The sequence below is a fragment of the Balaenoptera ricei genome, chromosome 16 (assembly GCF_028023285.1).
Source record: "Balaenoptera ricei isolate mBalRic1 chromosome 16, mBalRic1.hap2, whole genome shotgun sequence".
Lineage (NCBI taxonomy): Eukaryota > Metazoa > Chordata > Mammalia > Artiodactyla > Balaenopteridae > Balaenoptera > Balaenoptera ricei.
In genome coordinates this window covers 50,479,231-50,503,774 of record NC_082654.1, presented here as the reverse complement: position 1 = coordinate 50,503,774, position 24,544 = coordinate 50,479,231, and the positions used below count along the sequence as shown (strand labels likewise).

The 24,544-nt window shown below is 40.4% G+C and overlaps 1 protein-coding gene and 1 non-coding gene across 5 annotated transcripts in view; one reads left to right on the top strand and one right to left on the bottom strand.

The window, feature by feature from the left end:
• WAPL (WAPL cohesin release factor) overlaps positions 1–22,427 on the bottom strand; it is a 77,622-nt gene extending 55,195 nt beyond the window's left edge. For 2 of the 4 annotated variants that reach the window (XM_059899880.1, XM_059899881.1), the window contains exons 1-2: positions 22,045–22,427; positions 18,839–19,359 (exon numbers count right to left, since the gene is read on the bottom strand). In XM_059899880.1, coding sequence (XP_059755863.1) covers positions 18,839–19,337 — 499 coding nt within the window. In that variant the 5' untranslated portion in view covers positions 19,338–19,359; positions 22,045–22,427. The remainder of the gene's footprint in view (positions 1–18,838; positions 19,360–22,044) is intronic. The other 2 variants (XM_059899882.1, XM_059899879.1) reach the window with 1 other exon arrangement.
• LOC132351334 (U6 spliceosomal RNA) lies at positions 9,872–9,978 on the top strand. The gene has a single exon (XR_009498273.1). It is a non-coding gene; the product is annotated as a U6 spliceosomal RNA (small nuclear RNA).
• Positions 22,428–24,544: the final 2,117 nt, after the last annotated feature.

The following is a 24,544-nucleotide window of genomic DNA, read 5'->3' as shown; positions in this document are numbered from 1 at the left end:
ATCCCAGCTTCCTTGTCAGATAAACTCACTTTATATCTCAAAACATCAAGGGCGGGGAGGGGAAACAAAAATGAGTTGGTTTTTTTTTCTTTTAAAATGGCTTTTACTGAGACACTTCAGGGCTTCTGCAACATTTCTACTTGGAAATCTTTATTTCCAGTTCTTAGGTGGCTAAACCCTTTTCTGTATGCCAACAAGGCTCACTCACACCACCTTAGCAAGGAAGCATACTCATCTATCTTTGCTCAAATGTCCAACCTGGTACGCCCCCGCGCCTCTTTTTTTTTTTAAACAGAGAAGATAAATATCAGTATTTACTCTGTTTTAATCTAAACCAGCTATATAAACAGAAATGTATTTCTAGCAAAGATAACAGTTTAGGAGTTAAACAGATGAGTGCCAGCTCTGCCACTTAGTGGCTAAAATGACCTTAGGCAAGTCACCTTAACTTGGGACAGGGACTTCCCTGGTGGTCCAGTGGTTAAGAATCCGCCTTCCAATGCAGGGGACTCGGGTTCAATCCCTGGTCAGGAAACTAAGATCCCACATGCTGTGGGGCAACTAAGCCTGCACACTGCAACTACTGAGCACGCAGGCCAAAACTAGAGAGCCCATGCACCACAACTACAGAGCCCATGCGCTCTGGAGCCCATGCACCACAACAAGGAACCCACAGGCCAGAGCGAAGGAGCCCACAGGCCAGAGCGGAGGATCCCACGTGCCGCAACTAAGCCCTGACGCAGCCAAAAATAAAATAAAATAAACATTAAAAAAAAAAAGAAGTTGGGACAATTTCTTCATCTGAAAAAATGAGCTAATAAAATCTGTCTCAAGGGCAAGTTGAACAGATAAAAAAAGATAAAAGAAGATGTATCTAAGGATATATGCAGGTTACAGAGCATCACACAAATGCAAATTATCACAGCTGTTACAACTCTGCCACAATATAGCATATATTTTTAATAATCTTTTAGTGAGACATTTCTCAGTGGAATTTAACCTGTATGTTCATCAATATTCCCTTAGGTCCTGTGTCTATCAGCTTCAAGCAAGGAATCCAAAACTACATTCTAAGGCCTACTGTTCCTCCTCAGTCTAAAGGGTGAAGATTGGATATGTAGAAAGTTTTCAGCAGAAGACTTAGCCTAGCACCATCTGCAAAGATACTTAATAAATGCTTTTTAATATCACTAGATTTTAGTATCACTGGATAGGTACTCAATCTTTTGTATATTCGGTAATACAAAAGGGAGAGAATTTAGCATAATAAAGGCTACGTGGAATTTGAGAAACATGGTATTGAACCACACAGCTAAGACAATAACTAGACGTGTAAAAATTTGGCAAGTCGTATTTCCTCTCTAAGCCTCATTCTGCTTATCTAAAAAGCAGTACGCAACCTCACATTAAAGATTCATTAAATGCCTATTATTCCCTTAAGATTCTTAATTTTGAAAGGAAACAGAAGATTCCCTTAAAAATAAAAACACATCAGTACCTGCAATAACATGAGTATATATGGTTTTATACAGGAAAATAATCAGGTGGGATAATTTAAGGCTTCCATGCGTAAAGTGAACTCTGAAGTATTTAAAAAGTGGGAAGGGAGGTTTGATCAGAGATTTATGAATGATTTCATGGGATCTGCAAATCTTGTGACACTGTGTGAAAAAAAATGCCTGTGCACACATTTTTCAGGGAGAGTATCTATAACTTTAGCAGGTTTTCAAACACTCCAAAATATATTTTTTAATTGGCAAAGGACAAGAGAAGGAGCAAAATAGCTGTGGGAAATCAGTATATGTTAATTGCAGAATTTCAAATCTCTATGGGACGGATTATTCAATAATGTGTACTGGAACATCTTTTATCTTTAACCATAAAGCAAAAGAAATTTCATCAAAATTAAATGTCCATTAAAAAAACCACTATTTAGGGAATTCCCTGGCAGTCCAGTGGTTAAGACTCCACACTTCCACTGCAGGGGACATAGGTTCGATCCCTGGTCAGGGAACTAAGATCCCGCATGCTTCAGCGCAGCCAAAAAAAGAAAAAAGAAAAAAAGAAAAGATTAAAACACACACACACACACCAAAAAACGCTATTTAAGAGAACTACCATACCAGAGAGAGAGAGGAGAGTGAGTGTGTGTGTGTGTGTGTGTGTGTGTGTGTGTGGCCGGGTCAGGGCTGGGGGTTGATTACAACTATGTAAAGAATGCCCCAACTCAATAAGACACCCAATAAAAATTTAAAATAGAAAAATGATCAAGAGACTTGACCAGTCACTTGATAAAAAAGGATATTCAATAAACATATAAAATATAAATATATTAAAAGGCATTGACATTCATTGGTTATTAGGAAGATGCAACTGAAACCATAATGAGATGCTACTAAACAACCACCGAGAGAGTTATAATTCACAATGCCAAGTATTGCGGAGGAGGTAAAGCAACTTCAACTGTTCAGAATGGAAATGGGAACAACCACTCTAGCATTATCTACAAAAGCTAAACGTAACAGTTACCCTATGACCCAGAAATTCCACTTCAAAGTACTTACCTAAAAGAAATGTATGCATACATGCACTAAACGACTTATTAAACTTAACCATACAAAACTTCCACTTTTAAAATAATCAAGTATTAGCAATTCCACGTAGTTCAACGTAAGGGAAGTACACTTATGACAACATCATTCCAAAACAAAGAAATATAAATATCCATTAACAGTACAATCAAAAGTGGTCTATTAATACAAAGAAATACTGCAGAGCAATAAAAATAAATAAAACTACATTTCTGTAGGAGTATATCTTAGTACAATCACTACAGAGAGCAATTTGGTAATACTTTTTAAAATTAAAAATGTACATATGAAAGAAATAGACTGACCCTGAAGCAAGCTGTTTTATTTACTCTACAAATAACTCTCCATGAGTATGAATAACATAAGTAACAAGGAAACTCACTACAACATTGTTTCCTGATTTCTGTTTTCATAAACAATACAAATACCTATCAATAAAGAACTAATTAAATTATCATACAACCACATGTCTGAATACTATATAGCTGTTAAAAAGAATGAGGCAGGTCTACAGATATGGTTGCCCTTAGGGAAAGGGATGACAGAAGGATAAAGGGAAAGTCTTCCATACCTCTTGAATTTTATATTGTCTATAAATAGTCTATTCAAAAGCCTTAAAAGTAAAAATTAACAAAAAAAAACAAAAACAAAAAGTAAAAATTAACAAAGGTACATATTAAGTACCTTAAACTGTAACAGTGGTCCTACAGTTATCTTTTTTTGGAGTGCTGAGCTGTTAAAGAATTATATTTATGTACGAAATACAGTGTCTGGAATTTGCTTCAAAATAATCCACTGTTGAAAGGGAGTAGGTGGTAATAAAAATGAAATAAGACTGACTATGAATTGATGTTTATTGAAGCTGGATACACACACACTCCTGTATAACTGTATGCTAGTCTGTATATACAAACAGCATATATACTACCTTCACCCTTCTTAGAGAAGAAAATGAAGATATTTCCTTTCACTTTTCACTAAACCCATCATTATAGAGATGAAGAAAAGGCAGCCCAGAGAGGCCAATGATGACAAAGGCTGCCAATTAAACCAATGACCAAGAGATCTTATAAAAAGAACCATACCAAATTCTAATACATATTAACTACCTCTAGTGGTGGCTGCTGAAAATTGAAATACTAAAACAGATAAACCATCTTAACCCACATTAATATAAGAGGTCTAGATGAGATGAAGAGGTAAAAATCTAATGTGTTGGGCAAATTGCAATGAGTATCACCTGATGTGCTAAATACTAAATTTAAACAAAAACCTTTGACTTCTAAGGAGACTGTACAGATGACAGAGAAGTGGCTTTGGAGACCATGACCCATGAAATACAGTTGAGGTAACGAGAAAAGTTTAATTTGTGAGGCAGGGGGGATGTGCCACCATTACATGGCAAGCTGCCTCTAATCTGAGTGGCTGTCATGCAAAGAGAGAACAAACTTATTCAATGTGTAGAAATCATTCAAATTCACAGAAACTAAAAGGACTGATGAGCATTAAAGGTCAATTAGAGGGACTTCCCTGGTGGTCCAGTGGTTAAGACTCTGCGCTCCCAACGCAGGAGGACCGGGTTCGATCCTTGGTCAGGGAACTAGATCCCGCATGCCTCAACTAAGAGCCCACAGGCCGCAACTAAAAGATCCTGCATGCCGCAACTAAAAGATCCTGCATGGCGCAAATGAAGATCCCACACGCTGTAATGTAGATCCTGTGTGCCACAACTAAGACCTGGTGCAGCTAAATAAATAAATAAATAAATAAATAAATATTTTCTTTAACAAATCAATTAGAGCCGTCCAATGAAGGGGATGCCTAGGGAGGAGAGTGTACTCCCTTGTCATAAAAGAAGTATTTGATAAAATGGGGCTTCATCAAAACCAGTAACTTCTGCTCTGCAAAAAACACTGTTAAGAGAATGCAAAGACAAGCCACAGAGTCAGAGAAAATGTCTGCAATAAATATGTCTGATACAATACTTGTACCCAGAATAAAGAACTCTTAAAATTCAGTGAGAAAATAAACAACCCGATTAAAACTGAGCAAAAAAATGTGAGCAGACGTCACCAAAGAAACTATACTGTTACCAAATAAGTACATGAAAAATGATCATTAGTCATGAAGGAAACGCAAAAGGCTGATTTCCTTAATATACTAAGAATTCAGGGCTTCCCTGGTGGCGCAGTGATTAAGAATCCGCCTGCCAGTGCAGGGGACAAGGGTTCGAGCCCTGGTCCGGGAAGATCCCACATGCCGCAGGGCAGCTAATCCCGTGCACCACAACTACCGAGCCTGCGCTCTAGAGGCCGCGAGCCACAACTACTGAGCCTGCATGCCACAACTACTGAAGCCTGCATGCCACAACTACTGAAGCCCGCATGCCTAGAGCCTGTGCTCTGCAACAAGAGAAGTCACCGCAATGAGAAGCCCGCGTACCGCAATGAAGAGTAGCCCCCTCTCACCACAACTAGAGAAAGCCCGCGCGCAGCAATGATGACCCAGCGCAGACAAAAATAAACTAATTAATTAATTTAAAAGATTTCTATGAAAAAATATATATATACTAAGAATTCTTACACATCGATAAGTCCAATGAACGTCCCAGCAGAAGAAGCAGGTAGAGACACATAAAAGCAATCAATAGAAAAAGAAATAGAATGAATTAATAACTTATGAAAAGACACTCAATTTCATTCACAATTAAAAATCAGAGTACACGTTATATAATTATATCTCAATAAAGCTGGAAGAAGAAAGTAAAACAAAGTTGTTTTACTAGTACTGTCCTAAATACTTTCCATCTATTAATTCGTTTGATCTCTTAGCAACCATCTGATGTAGGTACTATTACAAGTTCACAAGCTTTTATCCACAATTCTAACATCTAAAAAGCTCTGAAAACAAAGTTTTCTCATAATGCATTTTGAAGCAAAACCTGACCTCACCTAAGTGAGGCTACTGATAGTATTTTCTTTTTCTGAAGAAACAGCTGTCTTGATTAGAGTGCTACCTAGCCCCTGACGGGTGTTAACGTAAAATACATACACTTCCTAAATTCCAAAATAATCCCAATTTCAAGATAAATCTGGCCCCAAAGGTTTCAGGTAAGGAAATGTGAAGCTGTATCCCATTCTGCAGATGAGGGACGGTAGATTTCAGTTTGTAGACAGTTGACAGCCACATAGTTAAGTGGTGTTTATTGTCTGAAAAATAAAGCAACTTTTTAAAGAAAACAAAAACACTGGAAGCAACCCAAAGGTCTGACATCTACAAGGAACTGGTTAAGAAATTACAAAACATAGGTAAATTGACACACCACGCAGCAGTATTTTTAAATAAAAAAGGGAGGGAGGCCAGAAAGAAAACTTTCATATACTGACATAGAATTATTCCCAAGATATATTAAGTGAAAAAGCAAGGTACAAAACAACACGTTATCATTTTGCAGATCTAAATACACACACGTATATGTAACTGTTTGTATTGCTTGTCGGTGCACAGCATATGTCAGAAAGGGTAACAAAATTATGAATGGTCGATCAAGCCAAGAGGAACTGGCACAACTGGAGAAAGGGGCTGGGAAGCTTTTAACTAACCACTATCATTTTGTACCATGTGCAGATATTTTTAAAACATAAAGATGTATATATTCTAAAGCAGAAAAAATTAAATCCCCAAAATAAACAAAACATTTTTTTTCTACTTTCAGCTAGACAAAGTCCAAAGTTCGACAGAATGATATGCTAGAAAAAAAAAGCCACACTGTTAGTGGGAAATTTGGTAATATCAATTGAATATTTAAATGTATATTCTTTTTCAATTCTAGATGTTTCAACTTCTAGAAACATCTTCTGCCACGATACTGACATGACTCTCAAAAACATAAGTAGAATGATGTTCCAAGTAGCATTTATTTGTAATAGCAAATGACTAGAAACAGCCAAACTACTCCTAAGAGACTTAAGTATGGTACATCCATATAATGGAAAACCATGAAGCTGCTAAAAAAGAACAAGGTAGATTTATAAATACTGATGTGTACATCTTAAAGATTTTTTCCGTGTTTTTTAAGGCACAATACACTATACACACACAGTATACACAGATATATATCATGCTCCCATTTATGTGTTTGTTTTTAAGGATACATAGATTTACATGCTGTGCATATTAAAGATTATGAAAGTATATATAAGAAATTGTTAACAGCACTTGCTTCTGTGAAAGGGAACTGATTTTTCACTGTCAGCGAAGGTATGTGGCTATCTATCAAGGGCACTTAAAAAGTCACAGGAAAAACATGGCACATCATCTTCAGTGGGTCAGTTTTACTCAAAGATCTGGAAGGTAAAAAGTACTTAAAAAGTTAAGCATTTCAAGTGGTAATTTAAAATGTTTTTATATTTTATAAAGCATACCTATCAAACACAAAGCCAACATGTAATTTTAAAGATAAAACAGTAAATATAAAACAACTTCAGGGACTTCCCTGGTGGTCCAGTGGTTAAAAATCTGCGCTTCTACCGCAGGAGGCACGGGTTCAATCCCTAGTCAGGGGACTTAACATCCTGCATGCCGCACAGCATGGCCAAAAAAACTTCAAAAGCAGCATTCAGCTGGGCCCACTACACAGAGCAGTCCAAGTCAACTCAACTTCCCCTCAGTCCTCATTAACAATAGCCCATGGAGAGCCTTACTGCCCACTGCCATTGCCCACCCACACACCAAGAAGCTTGTCTGCTCCTGTGGCCTCCTGCTCAAGCTGCCTAACTCTGCCCACCCTTGCAGAAGAACAGGGAACACACCCACATACCCAAGCCAATACTCAAACAGTAGGCCACCCTGACAATTAACTCTTCAAACTAGATACACAGACCCCTGGAGTTACACAAAGACCTTCCAAAACATATACAGGCACAATTAAGTTTTAGGGACATTCATTTTTAAATCCCCATCTTCCTCATGTACTCTGGTCCAAAAACTGATCTACCAACCCATCTGGGATTAATCATTCTTCTCCCATGTTACAAATAATGGCATATCCCTCACCTACCCCTCATCTATGATACACTGCTCCTACTCTGGCATGACCTATAAAGAAATAATGTGATACATTATTAGTTTCTGTGCTTAATAACTGAGTAACTCTAATGTCTTGGTAACAAATCCTTTGCATGTCAGGTGGTTCCAATTATTGCTTTCCAAATAGAAACTACCATAGCAAAACTCTCTCCATTCTTATTTTTGTCAATATGGTATCCCAATATTTACATGTATTAAGAAATAGGAATAGGGACTTCCCGGGTGGCGCAGTGGTTGAGAATCTGCCTGTCAATGCAGGGGACACGGGTTCGAGCCCTGGTCTGGGAAGATCCCACATGCCGCGGAGCAACTAGGCCCGTGAGCCACAACTACTGAGCCTGCGCGTCTGGAGCCTGTGCTCCGCAACAAGAGAGGCCGCGATAGTGAGAGGCCCGCGCACCGCGATGAAGAGTGGCCCCCGCTTGCCGCAACTAGAGAAAGCCCTCGCACAGAAACGAAGACCTAACACAGCCAAAAATAAAAATTAATTAATTAATTAAAAAAAAAAAAGGAATAGGTTGATGCCAAAGACTTCGTAATTCCAGCAACAATATTCATCCACATATACATGAGCTAATTGAAAAAAGGCACCACGCATATCATTAAGAGGTGTATTTCCAATAAACTTTGCCTTTAAGACTCACAGCAATCACATTTGATCAATTATACACTAATAATTGTGGTCATAACTTAATCTAGAAGAATTTTTAAATACTTAAAGCATCAGAATCACAGAAAATTCTTAAAAGTTTACATTTAAATTTATACACATATTTTTGTACAAAGAATTATGAAAAGATGACCATTAAAAAACATATTCAGGGACTTCCCTGGTGGCGCAGTGGTTAAGAATCCGCCTGCCAATGCAGGGGACACAGGTTCGATCCCTGGTCTGGGAAGATCCCACATGCCGTAGAGCAACTAAGCCCGTGCTCCAACAACTACTGAGCCTGCACTCTAGAGCCCATGAGCCACAACTACTGAGCCCACACGCCACAACTACTGAAGCCCGTGCACCCTAGGGCCCGCGTGTCGCAACAAGAGAAGCCACCGCAATGAGAAGCCTGTGCACCGCAACGAAGAGTAGCCCCCGCTCGCCGCAACTAGAGAAAGCCTGCGTGCAGCAACAAAGACCCAAAGCAGTCAAAAAAAAAAAAAAAGACATATTCATTAGGATCAAATTCTAAAGGGGAAGTGGGATAGAAATACAATTTCAAAAAGGATAAAGGGTGCTGTAAGTCTTCTGGCTGTTAAAGAAAAACTTGTTCTTTTATTTTTTTTAATGTACGAAAGTGAACAGCAAATACTTATGTATTTGTAAGCAAGAAGGTGATTACAATAAAAGACAGGATAGCAATTACTTTGAGGTGAAGGAGGGGACACAAGGAAGAGCTTCTGGAGTGGCTGGCACTATTCTGTTCCTTGATGTGGGTGGTGGTTACAACAGTGTTGCTCCTATAATAATTCACTAAGCAAAACATGTATTTCTAGATATTTTATTATATTGTGTGATTTTCTGTATTTTTTTTTTTACAATAAAAAGTTAAAGAAATCACTATGGGGGCTTCCCTGGTGGCGCAGTGGTTGAGAATCTGCCTGCCAATGCAGGGGACACGGGTTCGAGCCCTGGTCTGGGAAGATCCCACATGCCGCGGAGCAACTAGGCCCGTGAGCCACAATTACTGAGCCTGCGCGTCTGGAGCCTGTGCTCCGCAACAAGAGAGGCCGCGATGGTGAGAGGCCCGCGCACCGCGATGAAGAGTGGTCCCCACTTGCCACAACTAGAGAAAGCCCTCACACAGAAACGAAGACTCAACACAGTCATAAATAAATAAATAAAAGAACGTGAATTTCTTTATTAAAAAAAAAAAAAAAAAAAAAAAGAAATCACTATGATACCTATTGCATGTCAGTTTTATTTTAAAATGTCAATATTTACAGGAAATTATATTATTATTTTACAGAAAATGTATATCCTTTGCAAGCATTTCAATATTTTCATGACCAGCAATCCACACCTAGGTACGTACCCCAAGAGGAATGTGGACATATCTCTACACAAAAACCTAAATGGAATTGTAAGCAACTTCATTCATAATTGCCAAAAACTGAAAACCCAAATGTCCTTCAACTAGTGAATGGATTGTGGTACGTACAATGGAATACTAGTCAACAATAAAAATACTGAAACAGTGCTTGCTTCGGCAGCACAGATACTAAAATTGGAACGATACAGAGAAGACTAGCATGGCCCCTGCACAAGGATGACACGCAAATTTGTGAAGCGTTCCATATTTTTGGCATGGACATATATACACTACCAAACGTAAAATAGATAGCTAGTGGGAAGCAGCCGCATAGCACAGGGAGATCAGCTCGGTGCTTTGTGACCACCGAGAGGGGTGGGATAGGGAGGGTGGGAGGGAGGGAGATGCAACAGGGGAGAGATCTGGGGACATATGTATATGTATAACTGATTCACTTTGTTATAAAGCAGAAACTAACACACCATTGTAAAGCAATTATACTCCAATAAAGATGTTAAAAAAAAAAACTGATACATGCAACAACGTGGAATACTCTCAAAAGCATTATGCTAAATGAAAAAAGCCAGACTGAAACTGCTACATACTGTATGACCTCAGGTATATGAAATTTTGGAAAAAACAAGGCTGCAGGGACTGAAAACAGATCAGTAGATGCCAGGGTTGGTGGTGGGAGAAGGGACCCACCACAAAGGAGCATGAAAGAACTTTTGACATGAGGGAAATAGTCTCTATCTTGATAATGATTACCTAATTGTGTACATTTCCACAGTTTTTTTTTTTTTTTTTTTTTAAGATACTGCACCAGTTATCTTCTACTTGCCCTTCCAGATCTACTCTCCACCCTGATCTCAGCCCTGGGAGACTGACCTGTAATAAAGTTTCCTTACCCTCAGGCTTCCATTGGGTTCCATCTATGAGAAGCCTCAGGACAGAGGAGGGAAGGAGCAGAGTTAGGTTCAAATACTTTATCCTCCTCAAGCACCCTCCTTAGGAGGTCCCTTCAACAGAAGGATACTGCTCTTCTTAAGGTGGCCTCTAAGCGGCTAAATTAATCGCTTGCCCCTGTGAAACTGGGTGATAATAGCTTCACTGCAGCTAACCCAGGCTAGACTTTCCCTAACATTCCTCCCACACCTTTGTAAATAGCCTAAAACCCTCCAGGTTTGAGCCTAACTGGGGCCCGCCATGTTTCCAAGTGTGACCTTGACTGATAAATCAAGATGAAAACTTTAAAAATATATGTATGAGAGGGCAAACACATCTTGTCATCTACCTCCTCCTGTACTCTAACACTCAAAATGTACCTGTACTTCTTTCCCATCTCCTAATCCAACAACCCACTGCCCCCACCTCCCCGTACCTTTTAAGTCCAGAGTATTCAGGCCTCAGTGACCAGCAAACTCACACCCACCTGGGGGTCATGCCCTCTATCACCTCCTTGCCCTAACTGAAACCTGACTAAGGACGCTACTTCTCCTGCAGTGCCCTCTAGTATCTCAGAGAAGGATGGCTTGCCCTTTATACAACTATTACTACTCCCCAATCTTATAAAAGCCCATTCCTTTGAGGTTTGTGCCACCTGGCTAGTTACCCTCTAATATTCCTCATATCTGTTATCTAACAACCTCTTATTCTGCATTTAAGGATTTTACACGAAGATTTACAATCTACCCCTCCATGCCACTTTCGCTATCATCCTGAATTCCACCAAATTCCAACCCCCTGACCTCCCAGTTCCTTAATCTTCTCCCATCAACAGTCTTCTACATTCCATCTGAGCCACCAGTTCACAGTTTCATCCAGGAACTTGTCATGTCCTAAAATGCTTCAACTTTCAAATATTAAAATCAGATAACCCATATTTTAATCACTACCAACTATCCAACTTGCTTGTTCCAGTAATCCTATTCTTGACTTTTATTTAATAAGACTCTCAGTATACTGACCTCTCTTCTCTCCTTTCTCCTACCCACCCACCCTGTCCAGTTAGTAAACTTTAAACTGCACAGTCCATCATTTCAGTCACTCTCTGGTTGATAACCTAAATTCTTTCTTCTCTATCTGTTCATTCCATATCTACTCAGACAACATGCCAGTCCAGGGTAATTCTCATTATTCTATCCAATATTCTGTATTTTGTGCAGGTTCTGGCTAATAGGGCCTACTAAAGAAGAGGGGGAAACACACATACTCAATGGGGAGATCAGCAATCATGAGTTTTCAGTGATACAAACTTCAACTAAGGCATCAATAATGTCCAGAAATTCTACTTCCTCCCTAGACAGCTCCCTCCTTCTCCACTTTCTGCAACATCTATTTGAACCCTTTGCTCCTCCCCTCCAGCCACTACATACCCCTTCTTTTTTCTTTCTCCCTTTCAGAGATGACTTCTTTCGCCACTTTACGGAAAGAAAGAAAAAAAAAGCAGCTTTTGTTCATAAACCACCTTATCTTCCATCTTCCCATTAAACTCACATTTTCACCCACCTTTCCTCCTAGCCAAGAAATGCAGCATCCCTTCTCCTAAGACCACTCCCCCTGGGTTTTGGATCCTACGCTTCAAGGTTCCCTTGTATAATCAAACCTTCCAGAACCCCTCATTTATCTCTAGCTGCCCCTTTTCTTCTCTCCTTCTAACATCTTTAACAAGTTGTGTACACTTGCCAACCCCATTTCCTCGCTGTGTACTCACTGCTCAGACCACTTCTATCCAAGCTGTAAAGTCCAATGCCTGCTTTGCAGTCCTCATTTTCATTGATTTTACAGCAGGAATTCCAATTCAGTAGATCCTTCATGAAACACTTTTCTGTTGGATTCTATAAAATATCACTCACATGATTTTCCTTCAGGTACTCTAGCTTCTCCTACTCAATTTCCTTATCTAGTTTTTCTTCCTCTTCTCTCCATCCATTAAGTATTGCAAGTTCTTCACAGTTCAGTACTTTTCCTTATATTCTCTGTAATGACTTCTAATCCTGTACTTTCAAATAACATTTATATGCTGAGTCGCAAATTTACCATCTCTAACCAAGACTTCTTATCTAAGTTCCATACCAGCAGATCCTGCTGCCTCTTGAACATATCTCACAAATATCTTAAACTCAATGTATCCAAAACTGAACTCACGAACTTCCCCTCATAAATGTCCCCTTATCTCAATGAATGATACTACAACCTACTCAGTTGCTCACATTAGATACCTGGGATTCATTCTTTATGTCTCCTTCCTTAAAGCCCACATCACCAAGCAGGTTCACTTTTATCCTTTCCCAGTGCACCAGCAGGTCTCAAGTCAAATGTCAGTCTTGCCCCCAGGCCTCACTCAGACTAGGTAAATTAGCCTATGATATATTTCACAGCATCCTATATTTTTCTGTCATTTTCTGCAGAAAATGTTTGTCTTTATGCAATCTCTTATTCTTTATTCAATCCATCTTGCCCACTAGAATGTGAAAAAGCAAGATCTTGTTCATGGACATACACCCAACACCCGGCATACAGAAGACACTGAAATTATAGCTGGACGGTTGGAAGGAAGGCATCCCCACAACTACTTATGAAATATTCATCCTCCTCTACCACCAGAGGTCTGGAAAAGTTGAGGACTATTTCCTGAAGAGTCAGGGGCTGAACCATAAAAATATACGGTGCATCATCTTGTTCTAAATTCTAAGAATATGGAATACATGTTGAAAATGCTCTGAAAAACAACAAACATTACAAAAATGTGTTGCCATTGTTTTAGAAATAGTTATTTATCATAACCAGCAGAAGTCAACAGTTCCATCCCTAGAGGGCAGAGACTATGCTTACGGTTTTCTTGTACCAGCTCACGGCTGGTATTCAACCTGGATCTGAGAAGAAACTTATTAGTGATTACCTGCACTTGTGTTACTGCTCAAACCCTGAGAATGAACCTCCTTTCACAAAGAAACTCCTTTACAAGAAACTAAAGCTCTACTTTAAAACAAAATGTATTTACTTGAAATTAGTGTCTCTCAGAATTTGCATATTGTTAAATTTCCACACAGAACAAAAAATTAACAAATAGAAGATACCTATTAACTATAAAAATAAGGTCAGCTTTCTTCAGTAAGTATTATAGGTAGTTTGGCCTCTATTCTTATTAAAAAGCAAATTACTTAAACAGAGGCAAGAGATAATCCATAATTTGTTGTCAAAGTTATTTCCAACATCAAGAGAAAACTCGCTGTATAGTGACAGTCTATTATTTTAAATACAAAGCTTTAAATATGATAAAATTAAGTTCACTCACATCAGAATACAGCAGCACTGTATGAAAAGAACACTTTGGACATTTCTCAGATCTTCCACTTAATAGTTCAAGTTATTCAACTTCTCTGAACTATGCTTTACCCCCTCTAAAATGGGAATAAAGCCTGCCTTAAATAGTTGTGATTAAAGAGCAACTGATATATAAAGGGCTTAGCACAAAGTAACAACAGGCATCTTCTCTTCTCTCTTTTTTTTTCTTTTTTGGCCAGCTTTGCAGCTTGCAGGAGCTTAGTTCCCCGACCAGGGATCAAACCCGTGCCCCCTGCAGTGGAAGTGCAGAGTCTTAACCACTGGACCACCAGGGAAGTCCCTTATCCTCTTCTCTTAAAAGAAGCTGATTTCAGGTATGACAAGTATATTCTATATGACAAATACATTCAATATCTAAATGAAGGCAGGTAACTCTTGCTGATGCTATACTTGCAGAATTCTTCAGTAATCCTTATTAATCACCTGTACTTTATCCAATGAGTAGATGACAATCTCTCAGGTCACAAGTTCCTGGCCTACTTTAAGCTTTCAGGACTAGAACAATTCATTTCCCTTTCTAAAAACCATCTTCAGTTCTAAATCAAAGTTGCTAATTTCCTGACAATAACGGCCCTCTAACTTATACAAATACTCAGTACAGCTTTAAGCAAATGGAAAAAATTTTATTGGCTACAAAGACAGTCATGCAAATTAAGAGCCTATGCCATAGTTATCTCAATATTTGGCAGGATATGTAGACTGAATCCCAGCTGGCTAGCAAGGAAAGTGTGCCAAGTAGAAATACAAGTCTTTACACACTTTATTCTGGAGCCCAGATTAAAAACCTGCAGCAGAAAGCACAAAGATGGAAAATAGAAGTAGCTGCATATAAAAGGCAAGAGAAGCTTTCTTTTACCCCTAATGCACATAGCCCTGGATTCCAAACTTTATTAAGAATACTCCAAGATCTCTCAAAAGGTCAAAGTTTTAGGTCCTGCTAAAAGTCATTTTTAAGTGTCACACTGTTTGAGGATTCACTGGCTTTAATGATAACTGCAACTAAAGTATCTACAGATAAAATAACAAATCCTGAAGCTGCTTTAAAATAATCCAAGAGAGGGAATTCCCTAGTGGCACAGTGGCTAAGAATCCGCCTGCCAATGCAGGGTACACAGGTTCGAGCCCTTGTCTGGGAAGATCCCACATGCCGCGGAGCAAACAAGCCCGTGCGCCACAACTACTGAGCCCGCACACCTAGAGCCCGTGCTCCACAACAACAGAAGCCACCGCAATGAGAAGCCCGCGCACCGCAATGAAGAGTAGCCCCCGCTCACCCAACCAGAGAAAGCCTGTGCTCAGCAACAAAGACCCAACATAGCCAAAAATAAATAAATAAAATAAATAAATTAAAAAAATAAAATAAAATCCAGGAGGCAGAGACTAGTGTGTACAATAGATGGAACAAGATTTGCCATATACTGACAACTGTTGAAGCTAGAAAACATTCTTTTTAACATTCTATTTTTGTGTGTCTGAAAGTTCCACACTAAAAAGTTTTTTTTCTTAAATCAAGGTTAGGATGTTTTAGCAACTCAGTCCTTCCCTGCAGTTCTCATTCAGTTTGTAATCTTGCTTCTGGTTCCCTTACCCACCAAGCATCTATTCGGAAAATAGCAACCATCATATTTTATCATGACCTCATTCTGGGTTTCCTCTTCAAATAAGCCACAATCTTAAAAAGCACTATCTGGTATAAAATATTTAAAACAAAGAATTTTAATAGTACCTAAAAATTAACCACATACTCCCCCATAAAGAGATCTACTTTAAAACTTAATGCCAGGAGAAATGATATAATAAGTCTGAGCTTGGATAAGTCCTTTTCACTGATGTGATATAATTCTGCAGCAAAAATGGTATGAATGAGCAGGAACATTCCACTGGAAGGATACCGAAGAAACTGACTTGTGCACTTTGAACAGAATAATCATAAAATTTCCTGTACATGACCTGCAAAGAATTTCTGAGACCAAAATAGGTGTACAGCACTTTTATCTGAAGTCCAAAATTTTATCATTCTCAAAAGATCTCTAATTCAAAAAAGGTTTAGGAACCACTCTAGATTTACAGAGACTCCTTTTATCAAAACCTTAGGTTTGAATTTCTAAACTTCAACTAAAATCAGAAGGCTTTCTGAACGATAGCAAAGGCGATGACAATCTGACAGACATAATGCAAGAAAAGAGTCTAGGCACAGAGAAATGCCCAAATTTTAGAGAAGACGGGCAAAAAAGGAAGCTCATAATGTATAGAAGTATTCTCAGAACTATAACCAACTTATAAACATGAACTTATAAAGGGTTTATAAGAACAATAACTTTTACATCTTAGGGATAGGATAAGACCATGAGAATTAAAAGCACTCCTTCAAAGTTCCCTTCTTATCCTACAGCAAGCTACCAGGGTTGCTGCAGCTCTGGATGGGCGAGGGAGAGGAGAAAGTAAGAAATACTTATAGTGCTACACCATTCCCTTCCTACTAAGGGTGCCTTGTGAAGAAAGAAGGAAGAGGAACAAGATGTTCTTGAACATCTATTTTCTCTATTTTAGTATATATTTTCCCCTCACAAACCCATTATAATGGAGTTTGGCTTCCCAGTCAGTCCACAGTATCAGCACCAGAACTACAATTTAGCTACATTATACTGGGAAGCTAATACCTCATTTCTACAGAACATTATGTTTCCAGTTCCCAGTGAACAACTTCAAATGGCACTCTGGATATATATAGATGTAACATGAACAAAACTATATAAGCAATTGCTGCCTATGAATATTTCACTTCCAAGTTCCTGTTCCCCCTGCAAGTAAACATTTATCCTATTGATGATACCCTCTGCCTGCCAGTGATGCCCCCCTCTCCTCCAAAGACAGCACTTGGGGAAGCTTGTGTCTGCACACCTTGACCAGTTTCACCACTTCCCCAGCCTCATCTTCCCTCCTCCAGCCTATCTGCCCCATACTGAGGATTAGAACACTGGATAACTGACTGGAACAGCATTCCCAGAGCCTGGCACAGTGAAGGACACAGTAGGTGCGTGTTTTGAAAAAAATCAATAAATGAATCTCATTCCAATTCTGCCACTACCCACACTTGGACTGTTCATCTTTTTGAGTCTCATCTATAAAACAAGGAAAGCTGAATTAAAGTTCATTTTGGCTCAATGGTTCTATGATTAGAATACATTTTTAGGAGCTGATCTGGGAAACAGCTTTTACGCTCTGTTTTCTAATGAAAATTTAACCTAACCTTAATTTATGAACAATGCTTCAGGAGAAATGTAGGCAAAGGATAAGAAGAGCCAAATCAGAATTAACCAGGAGGACAAGGGCATGACAGTAACAGCTGGCTCACACTCTCATCCAAGGGTGAGAAAAAGAGTGAAAAATGTTCAGGATTTTTTGTAAAACTATGCGAGGCAAAGTATTTGAGGTGCCTTATAGTAAGCCCCCAAAGGACAAATTCCTCTCCAGAATTCAGAAATAGGAAAGTTTTGTCTTTACCTCCTTTTAAAATATGAGCTCTCTGTAATTTTTTCTTTTTTTTTAAGGCCGCGCAGCAAGGGGGATCTTAGTTCCCTGACCAGCGATCGAACCTGAGCCCCTTGCAATGGAAGCGCAGAGTCTTAACCACTGGACTGCCAGGGAAGTCTCTATGTAACCTTTTATTATCACTAAATTTTGCCAGGAAGTCAAGAACTAAGGTTTGTTTTAGACCACAGTGCGATCCTTATCCTATTGCTGATAAGGCACACAGGTTGTCTCCCTTGCCATCTCCAATCTAAGCTCTTCAGTCTTTTAGTTAATTGCACTTTTTATCATTTATTATTGTAAGTCTTAAATCCTTTACAAAAATGAGTTAGGGGTACAACTGATAAAATACATTGTTTTAAGAACAAACACTAGATGCCAGGTTTACAAATTAACATTTTAAAAATCCAACTGGTTTTGTGGATGAAAATCTATTAATACAAGTTGCTACTGGCACCAGACTCCAAACTAATTTCAATTTGCTCAATTCTTTGTTTCCACTCCATACTTCCTTAATCTTCCTAGATTTGGAAGAAAGTCTAACACTCTTAAACTTAATCCTCATTGTAAATGCTCATCTCAGTTTCATTATCAGTAACCATCCAAATCCTCCACAGTAATAGAAATGAGATACTGTGCAATCCCAACACAACAAAAAGAGATGTTTCTTACTGCAATTGGAGCTAAGGATTAATGAAAGATCACTCCCAAAATGTACTGTGAGTACAGTCTGGAAACATTAATTTCCAAGTTGCTTAAGTAAAATTTCAACTCCTAATTGGTTTCTTTAATTTCTTAAATCGCCTCTACAAAATTATCTTTGGTCCCCATTAATTTTTTTTTTAATTAATTTATTTATTTATTTTTGCTGTGTTGGGTCTTCCTTTCTGTGCGAGGGCTTTCTCTAGTTGTGGCAAGTGGGGGCCACTCTTCATCGCGGTGCGCGGGCCTCTCACTATCACGGCCTCTCTCGTTGCAGAGCACAGGCTCCAGACGCGCAGGCTCAGTAGTTGTGGCTCACGGGCTTAGTTGCTCCGCGGCATGTGGGATCTTCCCAGCCAGGGCTTGAACCCGTGTCCCCTGCATTGGCAGGCAGATTATCAACCACTGCGCCACCAGGGAAGCCCCCCATTAATTATTAATGCAGAAAAAAACCCCAAGAGGTGTAATATTTCAGAATCTAAATCAAAATCATTTAACTAAATGGCTTACACAAAGCTCTCCTGGCTCAGAATAAAGAAAATCAAAACTTACCTGAAGTCATTAATTTAGCACAGCTACTTCTGCTTGCATCATCGTCTAAGACACGGTTTGTGCTCTTTTCTTTCCCAAGCAAAGTATCCTCCAAACGTAAGCATTTATCAGATACAACACTGTCTTCACCCATCACATGACTAATTTTGCTATTAGTTTCAAGTACAGAAGTGACCTCTTCCAGCTGAGCAGCTTCACTAGATTCTGAATAAGAGGAACCTTTACCCTGGGCTAAATTCTTTGAAGAAACTGGTAGAGACTCATCATCACTGTCAAATCCAAAAGGATCTCCAGTATCTTCTTCTTCCATCTTAGGTTTCTTCGGAATTTCTTGGATATCCGGTTTGAAATTGGGCCTCTTCTGTCCTAATTTAGCCATAAATGTGGTCTCTCCCCACTTTGTGCTAAGGGTGGTCCGTTTGTTGGAAAAGACTTCATCAAACTTTGAACTGCCATTTCCTCCTTTCCTACTGTATGTTTTCCCAAATCTGGATGTCATTTTGACACCTGTTTCATATTCTCTGTGGAAAAAAAAGTAAGAAAATATATAATCACCAAATATTTAACAAGTAAATATGGCTTTTCTCCCCATGTGGCTTTTCCACGTTCAAGGTACAAATCTTTAAAAACAGTTAAATAAATAAGGGGAGGGAGTATAAAGAGAGGGGCTCATTTTTTACTCTACATACTTCTGTTAATCTTTTTTACGAATACATATTCATATGCTACTTTCAGAATAAGAAAGCCTAACAACTAACCAATTTATAATACAGCATTCACAAAACCAACTTATAGTGGAACACTGATTTCTTTAAAAGTTTGAAATTAATCTACTTACTATTCTCATATCACTTTTACCATAAAAAATAATCTGAATAGGTTAATTACCCTTAATATAAAATCTTAAGCACAAAATGTTAATTTTTTTCAGGATTTTAGAGATGTCAAATAATTGACTAAATATAGTTCTTCGAAACTTCAGAGCACTTACTCATATAAGGGGGAAAAAGTCAGAAAAATGGTGCTATTTTCTCACATATTAGAACCTGCAGCTTTTAACCCATCCTTAAAAACCTGATTTTTGGTCTAATGTAATATGAACTATGACTTGAAAAATATTCCTTACTTGGTCATCTCCCTTAGTGCACGAAACCATATTTCTTCTACCTTCCTTGTCTCCATAGTGCTGTGCTCATTTGCTGGAGCTAGTGAACTCCAGCATATTACACTGACTGGTCCATGGATAATTAAAAGAAGCAACAGAAACATGTAACTTTATTTTCCTCTTCGCTTGAAGATAGGATAAATTGATTCATCTGATTTATCTACATACTAAGTACTAGGACAAAAATATTTCAGGACAGTAAATCAAGAGTCAAACATTTTTAAAACAAGTTAAAGTACTTCTTAAACACTATCAATCCTCATCCATTTCTTACACAATACAACAATCAGAATGATATTTTGACCTATACTTCTCAAAGTTTTAATTTGTAGTTTATGTTTCCCTTTATCAACTTAAATTCTCCCAATTTATAGGGAATCCCTATAAACTCAGTTTGATATATATATGTGTGTGTGCATATATATATCCAGTAAAGGAATTTCCCCTCTAATATTTTGGTTAGAAGCCAATTCTAATTGGACAAAATAATACTTAATTTAGTCATCATACACATCTGCTTTAAGAGAAAATAATTTGTAATTTGTTTGAAGACCTTTTAACATGTCACAAAACTTTTTCCTTTGGGAAATCTATTTCCCCTTCTACTGTAGATTTACACTAAAAAATCTTGTCTTTCTTGTTAAGTATAGCTAAAAAAACTAAGTATATTTGGCAGCTACAAGAAACACAAAATAAGTCATTTCTTTTCATTCCTCCTTGGATGTAAAGCCCTGATCTACAGATCTACATTTACACATACACCAACAAAGCTGGAATGTTTTGGATACACTAACACGGTAATTACCTAAAAATGCTGACTAAAGGCCAAACCAAAAATCTAGACTTGGGCTACTTTAGGCCCATACCAGAAAAACTCATGGCAAAAGTGGTCTGAGAACCATAAAGCATTCACTGTTACAACTTGAAAGTGTGCAGATGAATATTTGATATTAAGGAGTGAATTACTTTAAGTTACAAGAAAATCATGCTTATGTTTTTTTAAAAAAACCCATGTCTTTGACAAACATATACTGAAATACTGATGCAATAATGTCAGTGATTCTCTAACTTTAAAGGGTGTGGAATGGAAAGTGCATAGATGAGAAAAATATGGTTTAGAGTTAATAACTGTTGAATCTGAAAGATGAATACATGGGAGTTCATTATACAATATCCCCTACATTTGCCTGTCTTTACAGTTTTCCACGTTTTTTTTTTTTTAAGTCACTAGACAAACTGTTGTGATGGCATTATCCAAGCCTCGAGTGTAAAGTACACAGAAATTCAAAAACAAGTGTGTAGACGTATGTGACATTATATTTTCAGTATACTTCAAGAACACAGGCTGTCTTGCTCAGGCTTCAAACTCCAAAGATTACCATAACCAAAAAGGAAAGAATGATTCACAAGTAAGTCTTTTCTGTCGGTGGGCCTTTGCCCCAGCCCAAAGCCAGGTCGAATTTTCTGGGAAGTGCGCTGGGATAAAAAGTCCTCACACTTAACCCCCAAGCAAATCCAGCGTCTTTCACATCTCCAAGGGCTTAGGGGCTTCCACGACGGAATGAAAGCCGGAAAAGCCAAACCTCATCACCCAGAAATCCTCACCTGGGGGCGGCGGTGCGCGAGGAGGTGGCGGGGAGAGGCGGCCCCCCTCCCGCTGGAAGCTCACGCAACTTTTCTCCTCCCCACCCCCACCTCCCAGGAAAGGGATGTTGCTTCCGACGCCCCGGAAGCCTCTGCCACCGAATCCCCAGGGCAGTGGAAGGCCTCAGTGGCGGCCAGGGGCGGAGGAAAGACGGCAAAAAATTCCGGCCTGAAACCAACGCACTTGACCGCGCCTGGGGAGGGAACTAAATCAGCCGTAGCCCCCGAAAGAACTCAGAATAAAGGGGAAAAGAGTTCTTCAGATTGTTCCCCTACCCAACTTCCTCAGAGGCCGGGTGGGTGAGATACAGAGACTTCCATCACCCCCTCCCGGACCCCTGCCTCCCCCACCCTCGGCAAGCTCCGGGCCTAGGCAGCCACCCGAGACCTCACTTACCCTCGGCGCCTGGAGGGTGCTTTAGCCTCGGGCCGCCTCCGCTTCTCCCGCTCCCAACAGCCCACGGGCGGGCGCCGGAGCCCCGCGCGGGAGAACGGGGCCGGCTGGTGAGCGAAGAGAAGCAAAGGGCTCCGCCACCGTCAGAACCCGCGACTCCGCTCTCGGTAAATAGGAAACCCGGTGGAGGGGGGGAGGAGCGGCGGCACCGCAACTTCCCTCCCCACCTCGAGCGCCGCCGGCCGGGCCCGGGCCTAGGCCTCCCTGGCTGCCGCCGCCGCCGCCGGAGCTGGTACCAGAGCCCGCTACGTGCCCCCGATGGGCCGCCGCCGCCTCCTGCGCCGCCGCTTCCGTCGGTGAATGGTCAGCGCTAGAGTTTGAACAGGGCCCTGAACCATCTCAACGCCATTTGCGCTCCCGGCCCCCACCTCCTTCCTCCAACAGCCGCTCGCTCCGTCACTCCGCTTCCCACAGGCCCCGCGCGGCCGCCCGACCCCGCAGCCAATCGCGCGGCTGCTTACTCAAACCGCCGCGCAGGCGCCGCGCCCCGCATGCTCCGGCGCCCGCCATTGGGCCGACCGCGGGCCCCGACGGGAGTTGTAGTCCGAGTCCTCGAGGTCGCGGTGCTGAGAGCTCGGCGCGGGAGCTGGCAGCGGGAGGAGAGGTTGCGGCGGACACGGGCGGCCCGGGCTCCGGAGCCAGTTCCAGCTGCTGGTCCTGCCGGGAGACGCAGGTGCCACGGGGGAGGGCCGGGGGCGCAGTGCAGGCAGCTGTGTCAATCGTTTCCCCTCCAGGGACTCGCCGGTGTCTGGGGACGGTGGGTTGTACAGCTGCGCCGGGCCTGCTGGGGTCGCCTCCTGGGAGCCGGCCGGGAGGCTGGGAGCTCGCGGCTCCGTGCGGCCCTCGACCAGTCCTGGCCGGTGCTGTCCCGGCGCAGTTAATGACAGCGGGAACGGGGAGGCCCGGGGAACTGGGCACCCGATCCACGGCCGTGGCCTGGAGCGATGTCGGCTCGGCTCTGTATTGTGCCACCTGTATCCCCTCGGTCCTTACCTTCGTAGTTCTTTCTCCCTCTGTCCGTCCCGAACCCGTTAAAAGTGACCCCTGAGAATATTGGATGGTATTAAGGAATTATCGTTAACCTTGTTGGGTGTGATGACAGTAATGTGGTTATGTGAAGGAGAGAAAGAAAAAAAAAAAAAAGACGAAATACTAAAAGTTTTGACAGATAAAATGATCCGGTGTCTGGGATTTATTTTAAAATAACTCCTACAAAAACTGATGGAAGGAGAATAAAACAAGCCAGTGGTGTGTTTTTCATTGCTGATGCTGTGTTATACACGGACTCATTCCAATAGATCTACCTATATATCTGAAATTTTCCATAATAAAAAATTTAATGAACCAGTGATTGCCTCTGGGGAGGACAGGGAGGTGGCAGATGATGGGAGATCATTTACTTTTCTTTATACACCAATTTGTGCTGTTCGAAGTTTTTTCTGTATCAATGTATTACCTCTTCAGAAACTCGGAAAGTTTTAGTTTTCCTTTTTTGTTTTTAAGGCTGCGGAGGGAAAACCACGTTAATAGTAGCACAATTGGTTCCTCCTAAGAGATGTACATGATTCTTTGGGCTCGGATGGCACTGCTGTTAGGTGGGCGGTGAATGGAGATCCACTTGGGAAATTAGAAAACTACTAATTGAAAAGCCCGCCTCTTCCTACACAAAAGGCAATTTGCTTTTAATGCACCGGAAGTTACCAAACTCCTCCAATATATTCGGGCAGCTACAAACAGAAAACATAGTTCAGACATCCTGTAGCCCTTCCCAACGGGAATTTAAAGTGGATTTTAGTCTGGATGAACTGTTTTACTTTTGCACAACTGCTTGCAAAATTTACATTCCGACATTTACATTTCCCAAATATATCAATACTTGATTGTTTCAAAACCAACTTTTTTCTCTTTTTTTTTGGCTTAAACAGTAGAAATTTATTTCTCACATTCTGGAGGCTAGGCAGTCCAAGATCAAGGTGCAGGTTGATTATCTTCCTGGTGAGGACTCTCTTCCTGGCTTGCAGATGGCTGCGTTCTTGCTGTTTCTTCACATGGTAGAGAGAGATCATTTGTGTCTCTTCATATAGTGGTTCTACCCTCATAAACTATAACCTCCCAAAGGCCCTACCTCCAAATGCCCTCACATTGGGGTTAGGGCTTCACTATATAATTTTTTTTTTTTTCCAAAACCAACTCAAGTAGCTTATTCTAATGGAAGTTGTAATGAGTCTGCGTGTTCCACGGCATGTGACTTTTATTTGGGTCAGTTTTGTCTTTTTAAAAATTGGCATAGGATCTCGTTTTATCAGTGTGTTTGAAGACTGCCAGCAGAGGTGCAAGCTGCACTTACTATAATTATTTAGATGACATGATGGTGGGTGCTAATTAAGGGGTAATTATCATCAGAGGCAAAGGCTAAGATCAAAAAGCTGAAAATGGTGGGGAG